The following is a 27,835-nucleotide window of genomic DNA, read 5'->3' as shown; positions in this document are numbered from 1 at the left end:
ATGTGTTGGGATCTGGCCTCACCTAAGAATAAATCATTTAGACATCATGGCCGTAAAAAGCCGTTTCTACCCTGGTGGTCCCATTTCTTTTCACTCCGAGTCATTTTCGTTTCTCCTCAGTTCCTTTTCTATCGACATTGCTCCTTTCTTAGCTTTTGCTTTGGAAGCGAGGGGCTGAAGTTAGCCAAGCACAGCAGTGCTTGGCCCGACTGCGGGTGACGGAAGGGACGACGGGCCTTTTACAGCTGCTGCAGTTGTCTTGTCTTTATTAGTTTTTTTTTAATGGCTGCGGTGGATCAGTTATGGCACTGCAATTGCCCCAACCTACAGGAAATGAATGATGTCTGTGTGTTCATCTAGGGAATATCTTCTACCATATCTATTAAAGCCATAAAAGTTGTTTTTGCAACCGTTTTATGATTTTAATATTTTGAATGAATCTCTTTCATTTCGTGTTTAGAAAATTTGGGCTTCTTTTATATCCTGTCAGCATTTGAAGGTTAAGTTGTGAGTTGAGTTGTTTCTCTTCAGGATTTTACAGTTTCAATATTTTGTTAAAACTTCGAGCAGCATAAAATATCCAGGCAGAAAGGGCAGCGGGGGTTTCCACTGAGGTTTCTTGACTCTTGCCAACATCGGCCCCCGTTTGATAAATTAAACAATAACAACGATAACAATAAAGAATGTAATCAGAGAGTCTCTTAATGTCGTCTGAAATTCAAAGCAAATTAAAATGCAGTGTTGTCACCAAAATGAAAACAAAGCGAAGCGATATGACAAAGTATTATTTTCTTTCCTTCCTGGAAGCGGCAGTTGGCTCCCCAGTTCTGATTCCCCTGAGGACATGCCCTGCCCTCAGTTGAAAGTGGTTGACCAGATAACCCCCTCGTTTAGAGGTCAGACACTGCAGTCCACGGAGATGCTGGCTGGTGCGTTCAGCCAACCCAGAAAGGACCTTGGTCCAAGTCAAGGCCAGGGTGGTGCTCCTAGCTCGCCCTGGTCCTGTAAAAACAAGCTCCCGTGATGGGAATGCCTTCTCCTGCATCAGCACCCATAGCAGGAGAGGCAGAGGTTCGGGAAGTTTCCTTTTGGCTTTTTCCTGTTGCAGCAGGACCGAGGCAGAGGCCAAGACAGACGTCTCAGGCCTGGGTGTTTTCATCCCTTTCATTTTTCCAAGACATCTGTCACCCCACATCGTTGACGCACTTCTCCAGCGTTGAGCTTCTGGGGAGCAGATGGAGCGAAATCTAAACCCGAATGGAATTCGTTTTAGAAATAAACTTGGGATCTTTTATCACATCGAGAGCTCCTCGTGCTTGTTCTCCCTGCAGCATTCAGCCGGTCCTCTCAACCTTCCGGTCTGTTCCCTGTTTTGACAGCGTCTCGGGTGGAGAGCTCTTCGACCGGATAGTGGAGAAGGGGTTCTACACGGAGAAGGACGCCAGCGCCCTCATCCGCCAGGTCCTGGACGCCGTGTACTACCTCCACAGGATGGGCATCGTCCACAGGGACCTCAAGGTGAGCCCGCCGCTGAGCAGCGTCCTCCACGCCCTGAGCACTTGTCCAAGCGGACAGGCACCTCAGTGGAGAGACGGGGCCGGGGGGGCTGGTGCGCATGGGCAGATGGTCTGTACGTGCTAGAAATAACAGCCAGGCAGATAAAGCCATTTCCTGAAGGAGCAGAGTTTCTTTTCCCTCGGTAGGGGGTTGAGCTGAATGAAGATACTGTTCCTATGCCCACCTCATCCTTGTAGAGACATCCTTGCACTTCCCAGCCTGCGACCATCAGGTTTACACTTGTGGAAAGAGCATTGCCATTTTTAGGAGCTTTGGGTGATCTCATTCAGAGGTGCAATGGCATTGGGTCTATAAGGAGAAGGTTGGGGTTGGAATATTAAATTTTCATAAACATGTACAAAAATTAAAGCAACGTATACAGACTCCAGGCTGGGGCAATGGAGAACACGACCATGGCTGTTTAAGATTAGTGCTCAATCTGGGATACTGCCCCCAGCCGCCTGTGTGCATACATACCCCCTTCTCCCTCGCGTTGCCCCAAGAACCTGCTGGAGACCCTCAGCTGGGCTCATATCAGAGTCAAGGGGCTGAGGCAGCAAGTGCCACGGCTGCCTGCTTGGGTGAGAGCAAGGTGTCCCGACTGCACAGTTGACACTTGGGGCCGGCTCTTTCTTTGCGGTGGGGGCTGTCCTGTGCATTGTGGGGTGTTCTGCAGCACCTCCCTCCCCGGATGCCTCTAGCACCCCTGGAGTTCTGACAACCACCTGTGTGCCAGGCACAGCCAGGTGTCCCATGGTGGTGGGGCACAGTCACGTCCATTCGAGAACCACTGGATTAGGAGAGTGAGCATGCAAAACATTAACTTAACCAGAGCATTTATTCTGATATTTTGAAAGCTTGTGATGGGAACTATTAAAGGATTGGGATTGAACTTCTAACTCAGGTATGGGCCACCCATTGTGTTGCAGAGATGCCGTAATACATAGGACAACCATGTGCTGGGCAAGCCTTGGGCCTCACGGGACATGGGGCAGAATTGCACACTGCAGCCTTGGCAAGACCCCTTCCCACCCCTGGTGCACCAGCCACCCACCAGGATTTCCATCCAGACTCCTCCCCCAGCCTGTCTTCTCTGTCCTTTCTTTGTCTTTGCTAAGTCTTGAGCCAATTAGAAATATCGTTCGAAGCTGTGAAGGAGCAGGAGCTTCACCCCTCCTTAGGAGTAACTGGTTTTCCAAGAGCTCTTTATTGACTAAGAAGCTCCTGGAGGAGGAAATGCAGAGGGAGCTCCTTTGGGCCCTTTGGCCGTCCCTTGCCTGGATTAAACCTTGCTGAGCAGCATGAGCCACTTGCCTTCTGCTCCTACTTGTTCACCTCTACAGCTGGAGGGAAGTGCTTCGCAGTAAAGATAAAAGATCAGAAACTTAAAAAAAAATCAAACATGAAGGAAAAACCCCATGATTGGCTGTTTGCTGCTTGTAAAAGAATAATTCCTCAACATTCCAAAAGGACATGGAGCATGTGAAGTTTTTGGATTAGATTATTCCCTTCCACCCCATTTTTTAAGCATTAATTCTTTATCAGTGATTATCCATTTTCTTTCAAAAACCTCAGTGAAAGCACTCTTAAATATTCATTTGATTTTCCTCAAATGTCAGGCTCTGCCCACAGAATTAATATTGGTGCGACTGTTGCATGCCATTCCTTTCTGAATCGTTGTTTTGGGTGCAGGCAGGTGTTTTTCTCTTTGGGTTCTCAGAATATCTTCATAAGAAGTTTAGGGGCTGGGAAGTGGACTTGGCCCAATGGATAGGGTGTCTGCCTACCACATGGGAGGTCTCCAGTTCAAACCCTGGACCTCCTTGACCCACGTGGAGCTGGCCAGTGCACAGTGCTGATGCACGCAAGGAGTGCCATGCCACGCAGGGGTGTCCCCCGCATAGAGGAGCAAGGAGTGTGCCCCGTAAGGAGAGCCGCCCAGTGCGAAAGAAAGTGCAGCCTGCCCAAGAATGGCACCACACACACACAGAGCTGACACAACAAGATGATGCTACAAAAAGAAACACAGATTCCTGGTGCCACATAAAAGGATAGAAGCAGTCACAGAAGAACACACAGCAAATGGACACAGAGAGCAGACATCTGGGGGGGGAGGGAGAATAAATAAATCAATAAATCTTAAAAAAAAAAAGAAGTGGAGGGAACATTGTCTAACTCATTCCATGGAATGGGGCGGGGGAGCGTCTGAGGAAGGAGCAGGCGAACTCTGTGGATTTGCAGGTCTGTGGTTAGAGCTACAACATTGGGAATGTTCTTTTGGCAAGTACGGCAGGGGGGGATTACTGGCATAGGGTGTTGGATGTAGGTGGGGGTATACAGGACAGGATGCACCTGGGGCAGGCTTCTGTGGAATATGTGAGTGTTCATCTCGTCATAGTGTGTTATACCAGTGGGTGGAGACCGCACAATAAACAAGAAAATCAACTGAACTCCCATCCCGGGGAGTCCTCCCATGTTCTCAAATAGAGGGGCAAGAGTCTCAAGAACATAAGCAGTGCCGAATAAAAGAAGACAGACCAATATATTATGGCAAGTAACTATTAATCTTATCCTTCAAAAAGTGAAACTTAGTTGTTCCCATAGGTTCCAAGGAGAGCGGGAGGGAAGAATAGAAAAGATGGAACATAGGGCACTTTTAGGGCGTTAGAATTGTTCTGCATGACTTTGCAGTTATAGATACAGCCCATTTAAAATTTCATCAACATTTATAGAAGTGTATGGTCCAGAGCTACCACTGTGGGGGGCTGCTGAGGGCAGGGGAGACCCCAAACCAGAGCAAGGGCTAACCAGAGTCCCTAGCAGAGAGCTCCTGTATAAGAAACTCGAGGGAAAGGAATGTGGCTCTAGCAGTTGGGCTCTCGCCTGCCACATGGAGGTCCTGGTTTCCGTTCCCAGTGCCTCCTGAAGAAGACAAGCAGGGCAGCGAGCTGACGCGATGGGCTGGTGCAGCAAGCCGACGCAACAAGGAACACAGGGACAAAACCATAATGAAAGACTCAACAAAGTCAGGAGCGGAGGTGGCTCAAGTGATTGGGCACCTCCCTCCTACATGAGAGGTCCCGGGTTCGGTTCCTGGTGCCTCCTAAAAGGAAGACGAGCAGACAACAAACAGACACAGCAAATGTAAACAATATGGAGGTGGGGAGAAATAAATAAATTAAATAAACCTTTTTTTTTTTTTAAAGTAACTATCTCCTGGGAATTCCTGTTGCCCTGACCCAAGATGTGAGTTGACCAGTCTGACTTCACCTCAAAATATTGTTAACTTTTTAGGTAGAGAAAATACTGAAAAGGGAAGGCAGCTAGCATTTACTGAAAAGCTCCGTGTGGCGGGCCCTGTGCAGGGCCCTGTACGCTGCTTTTCCTAACCCACGCTTTTACCAATATGTTGAATGGGTTTGAAGGTCAAGGACAGTAGTAAATTATGACTAAGTTTTGTAGTGTGATGAGTTTCCCACCATCAACCCAGCTTTACCTGCAGCCTGTCCATGTTTCTCTTCTTTTCTTTCTAGCCTGAAAACCTCCTGTACTATAGCCAGGATGAGGAGTCCAAGATAATGATCAGCGACTTTGGGCTGTCCAAGATGGAGGGCAAAGGGGACGTGATGTCCACAGCCTGCGGGACCCCGGGCTACGTCGGTGAGGACAGAGCATGTGTGTCTGTGCATGTGTACAGGGGATACGTGTGGTGTGGGTGGGGGCTTGGGAGTGTGTAGGTGTGTATGTCGTTTGGTTGTGTGAGCGGTGTGGTTTGGGGGTGTTGTGTGGGTGTGTGTGGTGTGTGAACGTAGTGTGTGTGGTGTGTGGTATATGTATGCATGCAGTGGGGTATGTGTGTACGTGTGTATGGGGCATGTGTGTATGAAGTGTGCGGTGTGTGTGGTGCATCTGGGATGTGAGTGTGCAGCTGGTGTGAGTGTTATCTGTGCACGCCAGGGGTGTGAGTGTGCTGTGTGTGCTGGGTTGAGTGTGTGCTGTGTGCACCCATGGTGTCAGTGCGCGCTGTGTGCACCTGGGTGTGAGTGTGCGGTGTGTGCTGAGTGTGTGCTGTGTATGCCTGGGGTGTGAGTGCGCTGTGTGCGCCTGGGTATGAGTGTGCTGTGTGCACCTGGGTGTGAGTGTGCTCTGTGTGCTGGGTGAGTGCACTGTGTGCGCCTGGGTGTGAGTGTGCTCTGTGTGCTGGGTGTGAGTGCGCTGTGTGCGCCTGGGTGTGAGTGCGCTGTGTGCGCCTGGGTGTGAGCGTGCTCTGTGTGCGCCTGGTTGTATGCTGTGTGCTGGGTGTGAGTGTGCTGCGCGCCTGGATGTGAGTGTGCTGCGTGCCTGGGTGTGAGTGTGCTGCGTGCCTGGGTGTGAGTGCGCTGTGTGCTGGGTGTGAGTGTGCTGCGTGCTGGGTGTGAGCGTGCTCTGTGTGCGCCTGGGTGTGAGCGCGCTGTGTGTGTCTGGGTGTGAGCATGCTCTGTGTGCGTCTGGGTGTGAGTGCGCTGCGTGCTGGGTGTGAGTGCGCTGCGTGCTGGGTGTGAGTACGCTGTGTGCGCCTGGGGTGTGAGTGTGCTGTGTGCGCCTGGGTGTGAGTGTGCTCTGTGTGCGCCTGGGTGTGAACGCGCTGTGTGCGCCAGGGTGTGAGCGTGCGCTGTGTGCGTCTGGGTGTGAGCGTGCTCTGTGTGCGCCTGGGTGTGAGTGCGCTGTGTGCGCCTGGTGTGAGTGCGCTGTGTGTGCCAGGGTGTGAGTGCGCTGTGTGCGCCTGGGTGTGCTGTGCGCCTGGGTGTGAGTGTGCTCTGTGTGCGCCTGGGTGTGAGTACACTGTGTGCGCCTGGGTGTGAGTGTGCTCTGTGTGCTGGGTGAGTGCACTGTGTGCGCCTGGGTGTGAGTGTGCTCTGTGTGCTGGGTGTGAGTGTGCTCTGTGTGCTGGGTGTGAGTGCGCTGTGTGCGCCTGGGTGTGAGTGCGCTGTGTGCGCCTGGGTGTGAGCGTGCTCTGTGTGCGCCTGGTTGTATGCTGTGTGCTGGGTGTGAATGTGCTGCGCGCCTGGATGTGAGTGTGCTGTGTGCCTGGGTGTGAGTGTGCTGCGTGCCTGGGTGTGAGTGCGCTGTGTGCTGGGTGTGTGCTGCATGCTGGGTGTGAGCGTGCTCTGTGTGCGCCTGGGTGTGAGCGCGCTGTGTGTGTCTGGGTGTGAGCATGCTCTGTGTGCGTCTGGGTGTGAGTGCGCTGCGTGCTGGGTGTGAGTGCGCTGCGTGCTGGGTGTGAGTACGCTGTGTGCGCCTGGGGTGTGAGTGCGCTGTGTGCGCCTGGGTGTGAGCGTGCTCTGTGTGCGCCTGGGTGTGAACGTGCTGTGTGCGCCTGGGTGTGAGCGTGCGCTGTGTGCGTCTGGGTGTGAGCGTGCTCTGTGTGCGCCTGGGTGTGAGTGCGCTGTGTGCACCTGGTGTGAGTGCGCTGTGTGTGCCTGGGTGTGAGTGCGCTGTGTGCTGGGTGTGAGTGTGCTGCGTGCTGGGTGTGAGTGTGCTGTGTGCACCTGGGTGAGTGTGCTGCGTGCTGGGTGTGAGTGTGCTGCGTGCTGGGTGTGTGTGCTGCGTGCTGGGTGTGAGTGTGCTGCGTGCTGGGTGTGTGTGCTGCGTGCTGGGTGTGAGTGTGCTGCGTGCTGGGTGTGTGTGCTGCATGCTGGGTGTGAGTGTGCTGCGTGCCTGGGTGTGAGTGTGCTGCGTGCCTGGGTGTGAGTGCGCTGTGTGCTGGGTGTGAGTGTGCTGCGTGCTGGGTGTGAGTGTGCTGTGTGCACCTGGGTGAGTGTGCTGCATGCTGGGTGTGAGTGTGCTGCGTGCTGGGTGTGTGTGCTGCGTGCTGGGTGTGAGTGTGCTGCGTGCTGGGTGTGTGTGCTGCATGCTGGGTGTGAGTGTGCTGCGTGCTGGGTGTGTGTGCTGCGTGCTGGGTGTGAGTGTGCTGCGTGCTGGGTGTGTGTGCTGCGTGCTGGGTGTGAGTGTGCTGCGTGCTGGGTGTGAGTGTGCTGCGTGCTGGGTGTGAGTGCGGCGTGTGGCCCGCGCCCAGCACAGCTGCTGGCCCTCGGAGGCCAGGGGCTGCGCGGGGCGGCCTGGCGGGTGTGCGAGGCCACGGGAGGCGGGTAGGTGGGTGAACCCCAGGCCCGGAAGCACGGCCGGGCCCTGCCTCCCAGGGGCTTGTGGTGGGCCCCAGGGTGCCGAGCGGGACGCATGTGCCGGTGAAACGCCAGATTGCGGGAGCGAGAAACTGGTGAGGAGCGGCTCAGCCCGAGGCCTCCGCCCCAGCCCTGGAGCCGCGTCTCCCCTGAAAGCCCTGTGGACGCCCTGCGGGCTGCGGGCAGGGGCGGCAGCAGGCGGGGGCAGGAGCATGGTCGTTCAGGGGCAGCTCTGCCCTGGTCTGGCACTGTGGGCCCCGGAGGCGGCCCTGCGCGGGGCAGACAGCAAAGAGATGGCCAGGGTCACCTCCCGTCAGGAGGGGCGCCAATGAGTCAGACGGGGTCAGCGGTAAAGGGTGAGGCTAAGGGAGGGAGGAGGGGGCCAGGCTGGCAGTGGAGGGGTGGCGTTTGGGCATTGCCCGTGGTGGCGAGAAGCTGCCTGAAGCGGGGACACAGCTCGTGCAAAGGCCCCGAGGTGGGAAAAGCAGGGGCACAGCGAGGCGGGTGTGAGAGCAGGGAGAAGAATCAAGTTCAAAAGACTTCTGGAAAGTGGAGACAGAGGCAGAATTCTGATGGGCAGACCACGGTGTCTTTTCCCGGGAAGATGCAGCTGCGAGGGCTTCGATTCCCTTCTGCTAAGAGCAGGGCCTTGATTCAACTGCCAGGAGGGCGTGAGGGTGGCATTCCCCTTGGCGGCTGACAGGAGAAGTCACTCAACTCCAGAGGACACTGAGCTCCAGAGGACACTCAACTCCTGAGGACACTCAGCTCCAGAGGACACTGAACTCCAGAGGACACTCAGCTCTAGAGGACAGTCAACTCCAGAGGACACTCAGCTCCAGAGGACACTCAGCTCCGGAGGACACTCAGCTCCAGAGGACACTGAGCTCCAGAGGACACTGAGCTCCAGAGGACACTCAACTCCAGAGGACACTCAGCTCCAGAGGACACTCAGCTCCGGAGGACACTCAGCTCCGGAGGACACTCAGCTCCGGAGGACACTCAGCTCCAGAGGACACTCAGCTCCGGAGGACAATGAACTCCAGAGGACACTCAGCTCCAGAGGACACTGAGGTCCAGAGAACACTCAGCTCCGGAGGACACTCAGCTCCAGAGGACACTCAGCTCCAGAGGACGCTCAACTCCAGAGGACACTCAGCTCCAGAGGACACTCAGCTCCAGAGGACACTGATGACTCCAGAGGACACTGAGCTCCAGAGGACACTCAGCTCCAGAGGACACTGAGGTCCGGAGAACACTCAGCTCCGGAGGACACTCAGCTCCGGAGGACAATGAACTCCGGAGGACACTGAGCTCCAGAGGACACTGAGCTCCAGAGGACACTGGGCTCCAGAGGACGCTCAACTCCAGAGGACACTCAGCTCCAGAGGACACTGAGGTCCGGAGAACACTCAGCTCCGGAGGACACTCAGCTCCGGAGGACACTCAGCTCCGGAGGACACTGAGGTCCGGAAAACACTCAGCTCCAGAGGACACTCAGCTCCGGAGGACACTGAGCTCCAGAGGACACTCAGCTCCAGAGGACACTCAGCTCCAGAGGACACTGAGCTCCGGAGGACACTCAGCTCCGGAGGACACTGAGCTCCAGAGGACACTCAGCTCCAGAGGACACTCAACTCCAGAGGACACTCAGCTCCAGAGGACACTCAGCTCCGGAGGACACTCAGCTCCGGAGGACACTCAGCTCCAGAGGACACTCAGCTCCAGAGGACACTCAGCTCCGGAGGACACTGAGCTCCGGAGGACACTCAGCTCCGGAGGACACTCAACTCCAGAGGACACTCAGCTCCGGAGGACAATGAACTCCGGAGGACACTCAGCTCCAGAGGACACTCAGCTCCAGAGGACACTCAGCTCCAGAGGACACTGAGGTCCGGAGAACACTCAGCTCCAGAGGACACTCAACTCCAGAGGACACTGAGCTCCAGAGGACACTCAGCTCCAGAGGACACTGATGACTCCAGAGGACACTGAGCTCCAGAGGACACTCAGCTCCAGAGGACACTCAGCTCCAGAGGACACTGAGGTCCGGAGAACACTCAGCTCCGGAGGACACTCAGCTCCGGAGGACAATGAACTCCGGAGGACACTGAGCTCCAGAGGACACTGAGCTCCAGAGGACACTGGGCTCCAGAGGACGCTCAACTCCAGAGGACACTCAGCTCCAGAGGACACTGAGGTCCGGAGAACACTCAGCTCTGGAGGACACTGAGCTCCAGAGGACACTCAGCTCTGGAGGACACACAGCTCCGGAGGACACTGAGGTCCGGAGAACACTCAGCTCCGGAGGACACTCAGCTCCAGAGGACACTCAGCTCCGGAGGACACTGAGCTCCAGAGGACACTCAGCTCCAGAGGACACTGAGCTCCAGAGGACACTCAGCTCCGGAGGACACTGAGCTCCAGAGGACACTCAGCTCCAGAGGACACTCAGCTCCGGAGGACCCTGAGGTCCGGAGAACACTCAGCTCCGGAGGACACTCAGCTCCAGAGGACACTCAGCTCCAGAGGACACTGAGCTCCGGAGGACACTCAGCTCCAGAGGACACTCAGCTCCAGAGGACACTCAGCTCCAGAGGACACTCAGCTTCAGAGGACACTCAGCTCCAGAGGACACTGAGGCCCAGAGAACACTCAGCTCCAGAGGACATTCAGCTCCAGAGGACACTGAGCTCCAGAGGACGCTCAACTCCAGAGGACACTCAGCTCCAGAGGACACTGAGGTCCGGAGAACACTCAGCTCCAGAGGACACTGAGCTCCAGAGGACACTCAGCTCCGGAGGACACTCAGCTCCGGAGGACACATGGAAGAAGACACGGGGAAGATCTGGGGAGGCCGGAGGAGAGACCTTTGTCCCACGATGGGAAGGAGAGGCTTGCAACAGTGAAGGCCCTGAAGAGAGACGAGGCCAGGCAGCTGGGCCCCGAGCCTGGGGGAGGAAGGAAGGGGAGGAAGGAAGGGGAGGCCGGAGGGGTCTCCGCCATCTCGCCTCCACTGGGACGGTGGACCTCGGAAGGGAAGTGCCGCAGGGCACCTGGCGTGGGACGCTCGAGGGCCTTGTGACCAGCTTTTGCCCTGCTCAACACCCCTTGAAAGCGGCTTACTCCTGCACCCTGTGCCGGCACCCCTTCGGCTGACTACTGCACACCCGGCAGCAGGGCCGTGTCACCACCGCTGTAAAGTAACTCAGCGGAAGGCACAGAGAGCGGGCTGCGGGAGGTGAGGACAAATGAGGGAAGGTGTATTATCAGCCAGAGGGGTGCTGGTGCAAAATCCCAGAAACCGGATGGTTCTTATGAAGGGTATTTATTTGGGGTAGGAGCTTACAGATACGAGGCAATAAAGCATAAGTTACTCCCGTCACCAAAGCCTATTTCCATGTTTTGGAGCAAGATGGCTGCTGACAGCTGCAAGGGGTCAGGCTTCCTGGGTTCCTCTTTTCCAGGGTCTTGCTTCTCTCTGGGTTCAAGTTTCCTTCGTTCCCAGGGCTTGCTTCTTCCTGGGCTCAGGGTTCCTCTCTTCCTGGGGCTGGCTTCTCTTTCCTCTGTGAGCTGACTTCCCAGGGCTCCAGCTTAAGGCTTCAGCATCAAGCTCCAACATCAAATCTCCAACATTAAGAACCCTCACCTCTGTCCTCTGCCATGTCTTTTATCTGTGAGTCCCCACCCACCAAGGGGCGGGGTCTCAACACCCTAATGATGAGGCCCAATCAAAGCCCTAATCATAACTCAATCAGGGAAGTGGATGTGGCTCAACAGATAGGGCGTCCGCCTACCGCATGGGAGGTCCGCGGTTCAAACCCCGGGCCTCCTTGACCCGTGTGGAGCTGGCCCATGCGCAGTGCTGATGCGCGCAAGGAGTGCCCTGCCACGCAGGGGTGTCCCCGTGTAGGGGAGCCCCACGTGCAAGGAGTGCGCCCCGTAAGGAGAGCCGCCCAGCGTGAAAGAAAGTGCAGCCTGCCCAGGAATGGCGCCGCACACACGGAGAGCTGACACAGCAAGATGACACAGCAAAAAGAAACACAGATTTCCGTGCTGCTGATCAGGATAGAAGTGGACACAGAAGAACACACAGCGAATGGGCAGAGAGAGCAGACAACTGGGGGGGAGTGGATAAATAAAAAATAAATCTTTAAAGAAATAATAATAAATAACTCAAGCATGCCCAGGTATAGACCAGATGACAAACACAATCCACTATCTATTTTTGGAATTCATAACCATATCAAACTGCCACGGAAGGAGAAGGTGCTGGAATGCAGCCGGGTGGAGACGCGCGGCTCCGTCCTCGACTTCCGGAGGGAGACGTGGTGGCCGTGGGTCAGGGGTGCCCTGGACAGAGGGGCCGCTCCAAGCCCGCCGGCGTGGGGGAGGCGAGGGCGCAGTGCGGGGGCCCCAGCGTGGTGCGGGGTCCCCGTGTGGGCGCTGGGGGGGCGGCGGGTGCCAGGGGAGCGTGTGGAGGGGTGCGGCCAGGGTCCAGGCCGCGCAGGGAGGGGGCGTGAGGAGGCTCCCTCAGCCTCTTCACACGGAGGGCAAAGGGTCCTCTCTGCCCCCACGGGACGCCCCAGCGGGAAGGCAGAGGCCCGGGGAGCCCGGGGTCCCCGCACTCGGGGGCTCTTCTCGGCACGTCCCCGGGACCCGCCCTCTTGGGCTGGAGCTTCTGAGGGTCTGAGACGCCGGCTCTGGGCTGAGGTTTAAATGCCCGCCAAGGCCTGTGCTCCCAGAGGCCCTCGCCCTCCCCTGGGAGCCCTGACGCGGTGAGCCGAGCCCTCCGCACGCGGCCGAGCCTCTGGGCATCTGGCCGGGCAGGCCGGTGGGTGCTTTCCCAGTCCCGGTGGCCACCGCCCGCGCAGCCTGGACCCGCTGACCGCCGTGTCAGCCCTGGAGTTGGTGGCGGCAGGTGGGGCCCCGGGTGATTCTCCTGTCAGATACCGCGTTTTCTCTGAGGTGGGTGGAGAAGAGGGGGCTCTAAGAATGTGGCTCTTCTGTTTGCTAGTGATTCGCTGAGTCTGCCCCCACACGGTGCAGGGGACACACTCTCAGAGCAGGGCAGGGGCTGCCTTGAAGAGCTTGTGTCTGCGTGGACAGGGTCTGGGCAGAGAACATCTGTTCCTCGGCTGCTTCCTTCTCCACGGGCCGCATGGCAAACTCCTACTCAGCCATCAGAACCCCGCTTAAAAGTTACATCCTTTTGATCATTTACCCCAGCGCCCATCTACTCCTTTGTCGTCTTGGTCCTTTTCCTTCACCATTTCTCATCACATTCCTCGTTGCATTAGGATATATGTATTTATCTGTGTCTTCCCCCTGACTGGTCTGTGCGTTTTTCTAGAGCAGGGACCATATCTTACTCATCTTTGTACAGATGATTGTTGGGTTTATTAAAAACCCAAGGTTCATGAAAATTAACCATGTTTTCTTTCTTTCCTCCCTTTCCATCCACTCAACATGCATTTATTGAATTCTGATTATTTGCCCAACACATGCTGCATGTTAGGAATAAAAGTGTGAAAAAGGTGCAATCTGTGACCTCAGAATGGTCACAGGATTGTGAAAGAGTGAGGGCCAACAGGTAAATTCAGTAGCGTTTGATAAGTGCGACATTACCCATTCACTCAGTAATTATTTATTTAGCGCCTACTTTCTGTTCTATCCTAGGGAGGCATCAGTGGAAAGGAAAAAAATAAGGACAGAAATCCCCACTCTCCTGACACTTAGTTTCAAATGGGAGGGAAGCAGGCTATTAGAAAACAGCTAAATAAATTAATTATTATGTTAGGTGGTGATCAGTGCTATGGAGAAATAAAGCAAGAAAGGGGGTAGGGAGTGTGGGGCAGGGAGGAATTGCAGTTGTAAATATGTTTGCCAGGACAGTCTCCCTTGGAAGGTGACGGTGGGATAAAGGTGTCCGGAGACAAAGGAGCTGACCACGCAGTTTTTAGGAGAAACTGTATTCCAAGCAAAGGGAGTAGCAAGTGCAAAGGCCCTGAGGCAGGACAGTGAGGGAGGGGGGTGTCAGCAAAGGGGGCAGTAGCAGAGGATCAAGTCGGGGAGCCACTGGGCAGGGGTGTGCAGACCAGGACTTAGAAGCCGCTGTGAGGCCCCAGGCTCTACTTGGGGTAAGCCGTGAAGCCCCTGGAGGGCCCCACTGAGGCAGGGCGTGACCTGACTTTCAACGGGATCCCTCCAGGGGATAAACTGGGGTACGGATGTACTGCAGGAAGAAGGCTTGGGGAGCAGGGAGGCTTTGACACGAATCCAAATAAGAAATAGTGGGGTTTGGACCAGGAAGTGGGATGGGGGGAGAAGCCATCCAATCCCAGATTTATTTTCAAGTCAGTGTCATCACAATTTTCAGAAAAATGGGAAGTAGGATTTGAGAGAAAGAGTGATGTCGAGGATGAGTGCAAGGTTTTCTTGGCCTGGGTCCAGAAGGGGCAGCTGCCTTTGGTGCGAGGAGCGCCTTTGGGGCAGTGGGTGACGCGAGGATTCCCAGGAGCCCGGGGGGCAGTGGGTCAGCGTTTGCTGGGCCAGGGAGGCAGCCGCTGTGTAAGTGCGGCGCTCCGGGCAGAGCTGCCTTCTGGGGCCGGGGATTGGGGAGCGGTCAGTGTGGGGATGCTTCCCAAAGCCACCAGCATGGGTGAGAGCAGCAGGGGCGAATGGGGGGGCAGTGGAGGACTCAGCGGGGTGGGGGTTGCAGCTGGGGAGGTGCCAGCAGGAGGAGGAGCCCGGAGAGCTGGCGTCCTGCAAGCCGAGTGAGCCAGCGCTGCAGACGGGAGGAGGCACCGCGAGTCGAACCCGCCGCCAGGCCGAGCGCGGTGAGGGCCGTGCAATTGGCCCTGGGTGTGGGCCCTGGAGGTGTGAACTAACTGAGCTTTGGCTTAATTAAGCCAGCAGAAGGCCCGCAGTCAGTGGCACTGGGAGGAAGGTGAGACAGGGCTTCCTAAGAGCACACCAGCTGGAGAGAAGATAAATAACGGATGGATGGATGGATGGATGGATGGATGGATGGATGGATGGATGGATGGAGAGATGGACAGATGAATGGATGGACGGATGGATGGATAGTCGGACAGATCGATACATGTAGATAGAAGATGATGATGAAGATAGGTATAGATAGAGGGATAGAAGGATAGGTAATGATAATGATGGCTATAGCTGTAGGCAAATGATTGATAGACTAACATAATAGGTATACAGGTGGATGGGTGGGTAGATGATGGTTAGATATAGATAGATGATAATGATGATAATAGATGAGGTAAGTAGATGGATGGATAGATACAAAAAAAATAATGGCAAATGTGACAAAACATTAAAAGTTGGTGGATTTGACTATCTGGGGGTGGATATGTTAGGGTTCTTTGGATGGGCTTTATATTATTTTTGCACTTGTCCTCTAAGTTTGAATTTATCTAAAAATTAGTTTATTTTAAAAATTAATAGTCCCCCCCTCCAAAAAAAAGAGCACACTAGCATAATGTCAATCCTGGGACCAGAAATCACCACCGCCGCCGTCCACCCCACCCCGCCCCGGAAGTGGCTCATCTCCGCCAGGTTCTGGGGAGACGGCTTTGGCTCTTGGACGAGAAGCCACGTACTCCTTCCTGATGGGTAGTTTTCGATTTGGGCAGGGCAGAGCCTGGCCCATTCACATCTAAAATAGAAAAGAGAGGGAGTTCTGTTCTTCCACGCCTGATGCTGAAGGCCTCACCGTTTCGTGAGCCAAAGCCAGGGGCAGGGGCCCGCTGCCTGCTCCCAGGCTGGTTCACGGTCTGTCTTTGGATTTAGAAATCATTAGTCTGCATACAGCATGAGGTAAAGCCTCTCCCCCCCACACATGGTAATATACAGCTTTCTAGCCTTTAGGTCAGACTCTTTATAGGTAGAAGCGTTGGTTTCAATTTGTGAACCACAGTTGATGCTGTTTTATTATCTAAGTGACTGTTTGGCTGAAGAGTTAATTTTCCAAACAAGATTATTACTTCCATTTGAACAAGCTCTCTAATAATGAAGAATAATGAAGAATAATGAAAAAAACTTAAAGAGAGAAAGGGCTGTTTCTCCTTAGGCTTCAGGGGCTAAGCACGTGAGCGTCACTCTTCCGTTTAGTGCTGTCGCGTGGCCAGCTTTATGCCTCCTTGCAGGGCACCAGGCGGTGGAAGCAGAGCGGCAGGCTCAGGCATCTCTGCAGGTGTGCTGAGTTCCTGCGTGGGGGAGGCTGTGGCGTGGCTCTGTCCACACCACGGGGGTCTTCGTCAGGTTACAGCTACCAGGACCCAGATAGGAGCATTTTTCAAATACGAAGCAACCAGCACACTTCAGGAGCAACGTAAAATGTCCGTGTGAAAGAGGTCTTGGCAAAGGCCAAGGGAAGTCTCCAAAAGGAAGTGGGATTTGAAGGAAGGGCCAGAGCTCAGGAACGATGAGGCAAGTTACAGGTTGGAGCAAGAAGAGGAACAAAGGCCCATGATTTGGTTCTTGGAGCGTCGGGGAGAAATTAGCAGATTCATTTGGCTTGGAGAGAGCGAGCTCTGGACAAACCAGTACTTGCAGATAACTTAGGAGAAAGGATAAGGCTGTCTTGTAGAAATTAGCTCCACAGTGTAACACGGTGATGGTTAATGCAGTATGGACCTGCATTCAGAATCGTGATGGTCAGTGTTCTCCAGGGAGACAGAGCCAGCAGGAGAGTGATGTCATCAACATGGCCGAACCCCTAGAAAGCCTCCCCAGAGAGTAACAAATAGAAAGAAAAACTGCAGTTGCTCTGAACTCTGGAGGATGGTAGGGACTGGAGAATGACTCCACAACTGCTGAACTGAAAACCAGAAGAACCTCAGATGTCCACCCGGACCGCGAGTCGCTTCCTGTTTCTCCTGCCCCTGGGTTGGTCCTGAGCAGCTTGGTGCCACACAGAGGCCGCATGGCCCCAGGTCCCTCCCCCTGGGGACAGTGACTGTGGAGCAAACCACAGCAGAGCGTTAGAACTCCACACACATGCAGGCACAGGAACTAAGTCCACAGAGATGAGGGCAGAACACGAGCCTTTGGGGAGAGCCACACACAGAAGGACCCTGGGGGGTGGCGGGAGACAGAGCGCCTTAGAAAGGCTGATAGTTCTTGCGACTAGAACACCTAAAGGCAAAACAGACTTTTCTGGACTAACCCACCTTTCTGGATTGACCCCATTTGGTTCCCCAGGGAAGGATCCCTATCAGGGAAGAAACCAGAGGAAGGAAAACCTCACAGAAAATTAAAAAACAGGAGTAGGAGCTTAAACTACCGTAAGAAAGGAAGAGTCCTAGAACTGAAAACTGTAAGGAAAACGTGGCACTGACTGAAGGAGAGATTTTAAACAAATCATAGGAGCTGGGGAGTAAAGTCTGTGCAAAAACAAACCGACAAGCTCAAGGTTCCTGGAGAAGGAACAGAGAAAAGGATGCTCACTTTTGGAGGTAAAACAATTGCACAAAAATTGCAATCTTAAAAATTGCACCACATATCCAGGGCAAGAATCAGACAAAGAAGAGCCGAGAAAATATGAATACTTAAACATGGGCTATTTTAAAGTTTAGTTCAAGAATAAATTGGATGGGGAAGCGGATTTGGCTCAACGAATAGAGCATCCGCCTACCAAATGGGAGGTCCAGGGTTCAAACCCAGGGCCTCCTGACCTGTGTGGTGAGCTGGCCCATGTGCAGTGCTGATGTGCAGAAGGAGTGCCCTGCCATGCAGGGGTGTCCCGCACATAGGGGAGCCCCACGTGCAAGGAGTGTACCCCGTAAGGAGAGCTGCCATGAGTGAAGAAAGCACAGCCTGCCCAGGAGTGGTGCCACACACACAGAGAGCTGATGCAGCTAGATGACACAGCTTAAAGAGACACAGATTCCCAGTGCTGCTGACAAGAATCCAAGTGGACACAAAAGAACACACAGCAAATGGACACAGAGAGCAGACAGTGGGGAGAGAAATAAATTAAAAAATAAATCTTTAAAAACAAAAAAGAAGTTGGATGAAGCATCAAAGAAGAGCCTTAACACAAAGTCAATGAAAAATAAAACCCTATACAAGAGGAAGAAATGGACCTACAGATTTAACCCATCCAGAGAATCAGATGCCTGGACATAAACAAAAAATTACAAGCCATACTAAAAATAGGAAGATATGCTTCAGTCAAGAGAAGAAATTAGGGAAACAGACTTGGCCCAGTGGTTAGGGCATCCGTCTACCACATGGGAGGTCCACAGTTCAAACCCCGGGCCTCCTTGACCAGTGTGGAGCTGGCCCATGCACAGCGCTGATGCGCGCAAGGAGTGCCCTGTCACGCAGGGGTGTCCCAGCATAGGGGAGCCCCATGCGCAAGGAGTGCACCCGTAAGGAGAGCCGCCCAGCGCGAAAGAAAGTGCAGCCTGCCCAGGAATGGTGCCGCCCACACTTCCCGTGCCGCTGACGACAACAGAAGCGGACAAAGAAACAAGACGCAGCAAATAGACACAGAGAACAGACAATCAGGGGAGGAGGGGGACTTAAATAAATAAATAAATAAATAAATCTTTAAAAAAAAAAGAAGAAGAAATTAACTCTTCAGAGGAGACTCAGAAGTTGGAACAACTAATAAAGATGTTCAAATTTCTTAATTCAAAGAGGTGAAGGAAAATATGCGTAAAGACATTAAAGGCATATGGAAAACAGTGTGTGGACATGATAATTTGAAAGTATAAAAAGAAACATAATAAAATATCAAGGTGAAAGTTACAGTAGTAGAGACTGAAAATACGCTAGAGGCTTTTAACAGCAGATTTGAACAGGCAGAGATTAGAAGAAAGAATCACCAAACTAGAAGATAAGACAGTGTCTCAGGGATTTGAATGACATCACAATGTGCACAAACATATGCATCGTGGGTATCCCAGAAGAAGAGGAGAAGGGAAGCAGGCAGAAACAATATTTTGATGAAGTAATGGCCCAAAACTTCCCAGATTTTAAATGAAAGACATAATTATGTACACCCAATAAGCACAATATACTCCAAACAGAAGAAATCTTAATAGACCTACTCTGAGGTATGTACTAATCAGAATGTCAGATGCCTAAGATAAAGAGAGAATGCTGAAAGCAGCAAGAGAAAAGTCATTTGTTACATATAAGGGATCTTCAGTAAGACTAAGTGCTGATTTTTCTCCAGAATCCATGGCGGTGAGAAGGGAGTGGTATGATATATTTAAGTTATTGAAAGAGAAAAACTGCTAGCCAAAAATTCTTTATCTGGAAAAACTGCCCTTCAAAAATGAGGGAGAGTTTAAACTATTCACAGGTAAACAGAAATTGAGAGAGTTCATCAAGAGGCCTGCCCTACAAGAATTCTAAAGGGAATGCTCCAGGTGCAAAGGAAAAGACAAGTGAGAGTGATTTGGAGTAGCGTGAAGAAATGAAGATAACCAGTGAGGATAACAAAAAGGGCAAATGCAAAACCAAATAGTACTGTATCCCCATTATAAAACTCTACTCTTTAATTCATATAAGAATCAGAACACAATTGAACAAAAAAGGGCAAATTTCCTGATAACAGATGTGCAAAATATAAAGAGGTAAAGTGGGGCAAAAAAAAAAAAAAAAAAAGAAGGAGAACAGGGATATGGGAGCAGTGAACGTGTATTCTACTGAACTAAGTTAGTACCTTTTCAGATTGGTAGGTTATAGATGTAGGTTTTGTAAGACAAACTCCAGGGTAACCACAAAGTATTTAAAAATATACAGAAAAAGAAATGAGAAAGGGATCAAGCAGATACATCACAATAGAGCAACTATACAGAAAAGGAGGTTGCAATAAAGGAAAGACACATGCACACAAAAAGACAAAGTGGTTGAAGTAAGCACTCCCCTTATGGTAATAACACTGAATGTTAGTGGATCAAACTCCCCAGTCAAAATACACAGGATGGCAGAATGGATAAAAACATGATCCAACTATATACTGTTCACACAAGACTCACCTTAAACCCCAAAACACTAACAGGTTGAAAGTGAACGGATGTAAAAAGATACTCCATGCAAATAGTAAACAAAAAGAGCTGGGATAGCTATACTTGTATTAGACAAAATAGACTTTAAGTCAAAAGCTGTTGTAATAGAGATAAAGAAGGACAACATATATTAATAAAAGGGACATTTTACCAAGAAGTAACAATCCTAAATATTTATGCATCTAACCACTGTTGCCTCGAATTACATGAGGCAAAAAATGGCAAAACTGAAGGGAAAAATAGACACCTCTACAAAACTGATTGGAGACTTCAGTACCTCACTCTCTTAAATAGATAGAAGAGCTAGACAGAAGAGCCATAAGGAACAGAGAACTTGAATAAATGAAACAGACCTAACAGACATACAGAACATCGCGCCCCAAAACAGCAGGATGTACATTCTTCTCAAGTACACATGGATCATTCTCCAGGATAGACCACACATTGGGTCACAAAACAAGTCTCAATAAATTTTAAAGATTGAAATTATACAAAGCACCTTTTCTGACCATAAATGGAATGAAGAGGGAAGCCAGTAACAGGTGGAGAACTGGGAAATACACAAATATATGGAGGTTAAATAACAAACTATTAAACAATCAGTGGATCAAAGAAGAAACTTCAAGGGAAATTGGAAAATATCTTGAGAAGAATGAAAATGAGGACATAACATATCAAAACTTATGGGATGCATTGAAGGTAGTGTTGAGAGGGAAATTTATAGCCCTAAATGCTTACATTTAAAAAGAAGAAAGAGCTAAAATCAAAGACCTTACAAAACACCTGGAGGAACGAGTAAAAGAACAGCAAATTATCCCCCAAAGCAAGCAGAAGAAAAGAAATAACAAAGATTGGAGCAGAAATAAATGAAGTCAGGAATAAAAAAAACAGTTGAGAGAATTAACAAAACCAAAAGTTGTTTTTTTAAAAAAGATCAACAAAATTGAAAAACCCATAGCTGGGCTAACAAAGAAAAGGAAATGCAAATAAATAAAATAAAAAATGATAGGGAGGACATTCCTACTGATCCCACAGAAATAAAAAAGATCATAAGAGGATACTATGACCAACCACATGCCAACAAATTAAACTAGATGAAATGAACCAATTCCTAGAAACACATAATCTACATGGACTCTAGAAGAAACAGACAACCTAATAGACCAATTGTAAGCAAAGAGATGAATCAGTCATCAAAAACCTCCTAACAAAAAAGGCCCAGGACCAGATGGTTACACAGGTTAATTCTAACAATCATCCTTAGAATAATTAATACCACTCCTGCTCAGAAATTGAAGGGGAGGGAACACTACCTAACTCGTTCTATGAGGCCAACATTACCCTATTACCAAAGCCAGATAAAGATGTAAGAAAAGAAAGTTACAAAACAATTTCTCATATGAATATATATGCAAAATTCCTTAACAAAATACTTGTAAATCAAATCCAACAGCAGTTCAAAAGAATTATACACTATGATCAAGTGAGTTTTATCCCATGTATGCAAGAGTAAACATAAGAAAATCAATTATATAATACATCACATTAACAAAACAAAGGGGGGAAGCTACATGGTTGTGTCATTTGACACAGAAAACACATTTGACAAAATTTAGCATCCTTTCTTGGTAAAAAACAAAACAGGAAAATGGGAATAGAAGGAAACGTCATCTATATGATAAAGAGCCTATATAAAAAACTCACAGCTAAAATCATAATGGTGAAAGAGTGAAAGTTTTCCCTTTACGATCTGGAACAAGACAAGGATACCCACTGTCACCACTGTTATTCAACATAGTACTGGAAGTTCTAGTCAGCAACTAGGCAAGAAAAAGAAATAAAAGGCATCCAAATTGGAAGGTAAGAAGTAAAACTTTAACTATTTGCAGATGAAATTATCCTATCTATATATAGAAAGTCCCCCAAAATTGACAAAGCTACTAAAGCTAATAAATGAATCCAGCAAGGTGGTGGGGTACAAGATTAACAAACAAAAATCAGTAGTGTTTCTATATACTAGTTATGAGTAAGCTGAGGAGGAAATCAAGAAAAATAGTCCATTTACAGTAGCAACTGAAAGAAACAAAAACCTCGGAATAAATTTCACCAAGTTTGTAAAGGAGCTATACTCAGAAGACTACAAAACATTGCTATAAGATATCAATGAAGACCAACCAAATGGAAAGACATTCCATGTTCATGGATTGGAAAATGAAATGTAGTTTAAAAATCCTACCCAAAATGAGTCACAGATTCAATGCAATCCTAATCAAAATTCCAAGAGCCTAATTTACAGAAATGGAAAAGTCAATTATGCAACTTATTTGAAAGAGAAAGGGGCCCTGAATAACCAAAACCATCTTGAAAAAGAAGAATGAATATGGAGCACTCACACTTCCTGACTTTAACGCACATTACAAAGCTACAATGCTCAAAACAGCATAGTCTTGGCATAAAGATATATTGATCAATGGAATTAAATTGAGAATTCAGAAATAGGCCCTCATACCTATGGCCAATTGACTTTTGACAAAGCTGCCAAGTCCACTCACTTGGGAAAAACAGTCTCTTCGACAAATGGTGCTGAAGGAACTGGATGTCCATATGCAAAAGAATGAAAAAGTATCCCTATCTTGTACCATATGTATATATTTTTTAAAGATTTTTTCTTTTTTTAATTTATTTCTCTCCCCTCCCCCCCCACCCCCAGTTGTCTGCTCTCTGTGACCATTCACTGTGTGTTCTTCTGTGACCGCCTCCATCCTTATCAGCAGCACCGGGAATCTGTGTTCTTTTTGTTATGTCATCTTGTTGAGTCAGCTCTTCCATGTGTGTGGCGCCATTCTTGGGCAGGCTGCACTTTCTTTCGCACTGGGTGGCTCTCCTTACGGGGTGCACTCCTTGCGCGTGGGGCTCCCCTACGTGGGGACACCCCTGCATGGCAGGGCACTCCTTGCACGCATCAACACTGCGCATGGGCCAGCTCCACATGGATCAAGGAGGCCTGGGGTTTGAACCATGGACCTCCCATGTGGTAGACGGATGCCCTATCCATTGGGCCAAGTCGACTTCCTCGTACCCTATATTATACAAACAGTAACTCAAAATGGATCAAAGACCCTAACATAGGAGCTAGGACTATAAAACTCCTAGAAGGAAATGTAGGGAATTATCTTCAGGGTTGTGTTAGGCAATGGTTTCTTAGACTTTACACCCAAAAAAAGAAAACATAGATAAATGGGACCTCCTCAAAAAAAAAATTCCATCAAAGGACTTTTTCACAAAAGTGAAAAGACAACCTACTCCATGGGAGAAAATATTTGGAAACCACACATCCAATAAAGGTTTAATATTCAGAATATATTTATTAAAAATCCTCCAATTCAACAATAAAAAGACTAATAACCCAATTTAAAAGTGAGCAAAAGACTTGAATACACATTTCTCCAAAGAGGATATGCAAATGGCTAAAAAGCAAATGAAAAGTTGTTCAACATCACTGAGTATTAGGGAAATGCAAATCAAAACCACAGTGAGATACCATTTCACACCCACTAGAATGGCTATGATTTAAAAAATAAAAAATGAAAAATTACACGTGTTGGAGAGGATGTGGAAAAATAGGAACATTTGGTCATGGCTGGTGAAATGCAAAATGGTGACGCCACTGTTTGGCAGTTCCTCAGAAAGCTAAGTATGGAATTACCATATGACCCAACAATCCCTCTTCTAGGTATATACCCAGAAGAATTGATATCAGAGACGCGAACCGATACTTGCTACCCATGTTCATAGCAGCTATTCGCAATTTCCAAAAGATGAAAGCAAACCAAGTGTCCATCAACTGATGAATGGGTAAACAAAATGTGGTAAATACATAAAATGGAATCTTATTCAGCCATATAAAGGATTGGCGTCCTGATGCATGCAATGGCATAATGAACCTGGAGGACATTATGTGGAGTGATATATGCCAGGCACAAAAAGACAAATATTGTGTGATCTCACTGATATGAACTAATTATAATAAGCAAACTCTTAGAGATAGAACCTAGACTATAGGTTACCAGGGGATAGATTGGGGTAGAGAATGGGGAGCTGATGCTTAATTAGTTCAGAATTTCTACTTAGGTTGATTGTAAAGTTTTGGAAATGGATGGTAGCATTTGTGAGTGTAATTAGCAGTGCTGACTTATGTGTGTGAATGTGGCTGAAAGGGAACGTTTTGGGTCGTGGATGTTACTACAATGAAAGAAGATAAAACATGGGACCATGTAACACAGTGAACCCTGTTGTGGACGGTAGACTGGGGTTACTAGTACAAGTATAAGATGTTCTTTCATATTATAAAACAAACGTATGATAAGGTGTTGATAATAGGGTGGTATATTGGGGGAAAATACATGTAACATAAACTATGGACTATAGTTAACAGTACTACTTCAATATTCCTCCATCAGTCGTAACAAAGGTACCATACTAGTATGAAGCGCCACCAATAGGGAACATTGTATGAATATGAAACATTGTATTTTTTACATGACTTTTCTATAAACCTACAACTTCTCTAATTAAAATAATTGAAAAACATTATGCGAAGTGAAAGAAACCAGACACAAAGTGCTACATATTGTATGATCCCATTTATATAAAATGTAAATATAAACAAATCTATAGAGACAGAAATAATTAATCGTTCTGTAGGGCTGGGCAAGAATAATAGAGAGATTGAGAGGTGACTGTTAAGGGGTATTTGGAGGAATAGAAATGTTCTAAATTTTATTGTGGTGATGAATGCGCAGTTCTATGATTGTACTGAAGACCATTGATTATACACACTTTGGATGGATTGTATGGTCTGTGAATATATCTCAACAAAACTGCTTTTAAGAATATATATTAAGAGGTTTATTCTAGGAATTGCCACTCATGACAGTGGGATTGGCAAATCCAAATTCCATAGGGCAGGCTGTGAGCTGGAAGCTCCAGTGACGCTTTCAGTGAATTCCCCAGGAGAAACTGGCTGGTTGAAGTAGGGACCGAAATTCTTTTGACTGCCAAAATCATCTGTTCTCCCTTTAAGGCCTTCAGCTGATTGGGAGGAGATTTCTCTCACTGCCAATAGTCTCCTCTGTTGATTGTAGATGCGATCAGCCATAGATGCAATCAACTGAATGATGATTTAAATCCACAAAATACCCTCATAGTAACAATGAGGTGAATGCTTGCTTAATCCAAAAACTGGATGCCATAACCTCGCCAAGTTAACAGGTGAAATTTATCAAATCCAGGAATCTGTTAATGAGTCAGATATAACAGTGCCCTTGGTGTCATCAAAAAGAGAGAAAATTCAAAGCAAAAAAAAGTCGACGAAATGACCTGTTGCCTGCTCAGCTGCCTTAAGTAAAATACCCAAATGGGTTCTCTTGAATCACTGAACAAAAACAGTGAGTAGTCACAGCAAGCATCCACTTCAAGCACGTAATTGATAAAACCCTAAAGATGTCAAATACGCTCCCATTTGGTAGAAGAAAGCCTATTGCGAGATCTCTTGGTGTTGCTGTTTGCACGTACCGTACGAGTGCTCAGATCCTGCAGGTCTGTTTCTCTTGGTTTGGGGCGGGGAAGAAGCAGTTTGTAAAGAACTTCCAGCCTCTGTACATTCCATGGTGAGCTTCCCCGAGGAAGCAGGCATGTGCCTCCTAACTATCAGGGCGATTCCAGGAGAGGAGGCAGGATGGTAAAGGCTTTAACGGTTTTGTGATGGTTTTGAGCCTAGTCAATTTGTTTTTCCATTGAGCCCTCTTGAGTAGCGGTCCATCATTTGGCAGTATTTCATCTGACGTGTGCAGCAGAAACCATGCCCTTGCCTTATTGGATGCTACCCAGAAACAGGAAGGAGCATGCGCATCTGTGGTCCACCTTTGCGTTTACCAGCGGAGCTACCATGGTCCTTCCGAGGGTGGCTAATTGTGATGTTGCCAAAGCCCGCAGGGAGAGAGCTCTTGCAGCTTCCTTCCGCAGCTTTGGCGCAGCGTGGTCTTCAGAGCCCTTGCAGAATTCCTTGGTCTAGCTCTGGCTTAACTTCCCAAAATAACTGAGATGAGTGTTGTCTTGTTCTTTTCTAATTAGAGATGGAAAACAGTTGGATATCTTTTCACATGGTAAGAGCTGTTAATTCCTAAGGTCACCACATTTTTAGTGCTTTTCATGGGACTTGAGATGGTGGCGATCCTTTGGAAGACAGTGCTGCGTTTGAGTAAAGACCTTTCTTGCTCAAGACCGCCCAGCCTCTGGTTTTGCAGGCACAGCAGGGGGCCTTGAAGATACTCACCCGTCTGTCTCTTCCGCTGGTTAGAGAGGAGCCAGCCCCTAGCGCCATCTCACGGCTCTCGGTTTCCCATATGTGAAGAAAGCATGCTGGACTAAATGAGCCCCGTGACGTGTTCTGGTTTTAACATTATGTGCTCCTGCAAATATGTGGCTTCCCAGGAATTCTGTAAGTGTGTAAATATCCATGTGCCCAGGATATTGGCTGTCTTTTTTTTTTTTCCATCTTCACTCAGAATGGACAAGAAGGAATTGGATTAAAGGGATTGACATCATACATTTTAGTTCTCCGGAGCAGCCTTGAGTCTTTTCGCCGCCCTTTCTAGATTCCTTCTTCTCCCAAACCTTTACTCTTCTCTTTTTTCTGTGTTGGTTTTCCCACAGGAAGCTTGATGTACTAGTTGCTTTTTTGCTTTGGCACATGGCTGTGAGCATTGTGTCACGTGCATTCTCTCGCGCTTTTAGTGTGGGAGCAGAATTGTGTGGAACTGATGAGCTGTCGTGCGGGGCAAGGAAGAATAGACAGAGCACCCAGATAGGAAGGTCCGCCTTCCTTCCTTCTCAGCAGCTCCTCGTGACAAGCCCCAGCGAGCACTGCATCTCTCCGCGTGCTCCTGCCAGCTGTTTGTTGGACACAGCAGGTCCCAACGTGGGGAGACTTGGAGGGCTCCTCCTTCAGGAGCCTTGACTGGAGATCAGGGGGCCCGCTCACTCTCAGGACGAGGACAAAGCCGGCACAGCCTGCTTTCAGGCACCCCACTCCACGGGCCGAGCGCACCCCGAAGCCTTCCCAATGTGGGTGTTTAGTTTAAGATTTATTACTTATTTATTTGTCCCCCTCTCCCCCCCCCCTTGTCTGCTCTCTGTGTCCACGTGTATTCTTTTCAGTGGCACTGGGAATCTGTGTCTCTCTTTGTTGCGTCATCTTGCTGCGTCAGCTCTCCGTGTGTGCGGGGCCACTCCTGCGCAGGCTGCACTTCTTTCGCACAGGGCAGCCCTCCTCACGGGGTGCACTGCTTGCACGTGGTGCTCCCCTATGAAAGTGACACCCCTGCATAGCACGGCACTCCTTGCGTGCATCAGCACTGCACGTGGGCCAGCTCACCACACGGGTCAGGAGGCCCTGGGTTTGAACCCTGGACCTCCCCTGTGGTAGGCAGACGCCCTATCCATTGAGCCAAATCCGCTTCCCCGAACATGGGGTTTTTAAAGCACTGGTCCTCCTTCTGGAATGTCTTGGCTAGGAGCTTCTCTCTAAACACTTACTGTTGGGAGGGGTCTCACGGTTTCAGAGGGAAGAGGATGGCACTTTAAAACTTTCTTCTTTTTTGTTATGATTATAAAAATACAACATAGGAATGCCTGTAACCAACCTTCTTAATTTCAAAATGGAGCTTCTAGTCGGATTGGAAAAGAAAGGAATGGCCAAGTACACAGCGGCCGTTACGTAGCATCGGAGACCGGTCACCATGCAAGCCTGCCTTTCAGGAGAGCCCATGAGAAACGCGGAGCCGACTTATTTGTTGCCACGTTGCTCTGGATGCCTGCTCGGAACATTCTGCCCCACAAAATTCCAGGTCTCTCCCATATTCCAAAACACCAGATGCCCTCCCGTCTCCCGCCCCTTCCCATCCCTGAGCCCACTCCACCCACCAGCCACATCTTGGCCTCAGGAGCATTTGAACAATAATCCCAGCCCGGGTCAGAATTGTAATTATAAACCCGTCTGGTGTTTTA

General features: G+C 49.5%; 1 protein-coding gene across 6 annotated transcripts in view; it reads left to right on the top strand.

The window, feature by feature from the left end:
• CAMK1D (calcium/calmodulin dependent protein kinase ID) overlaps positions 1 to 27,835 on the top strand; it is a 384,708-nt gene that overhangs the window by 310,947 nt on the left and 45,926 nt on the right. For all 6 annotated transcript variants that reach the window (XM_058282400.1, XM_058282401.2, XM_058282398.2 and 3 more), the window contains exons 4-5: positions 1,380 to 1,518; positions 5,091 to 5,217. In XM_058282400.1, the coding sequence (XP_058138383.1) occupies positions 1,380 to 1,518; positions 5,091 to 5,217 (266 nt within the window). The remainder of the gene's footprint in view (positions 1 to 1,379; positions 1,519 to 5,090; positions 5,218 to 27,835) is intronic.

This window comes from Dasypus novemcinctus, chromosome 20, assembly GCF_030445035.2.
Source record: "Dasypus novemcinctus isolate mDasNov1 chromosome 20, mDasNov1.1.hap2, whole genome shotgun sequence".
NCBI lineage: Eukaryota > Metazoa > Chordata > Mammalia > Cingulata > Dasypodidae > Dasypus > Dasypus novemcinctus.
Note: the sequence above shows the minus strand (reverse complement) of the source record. Positions and strands in the feature narration are given on the sequence as shown.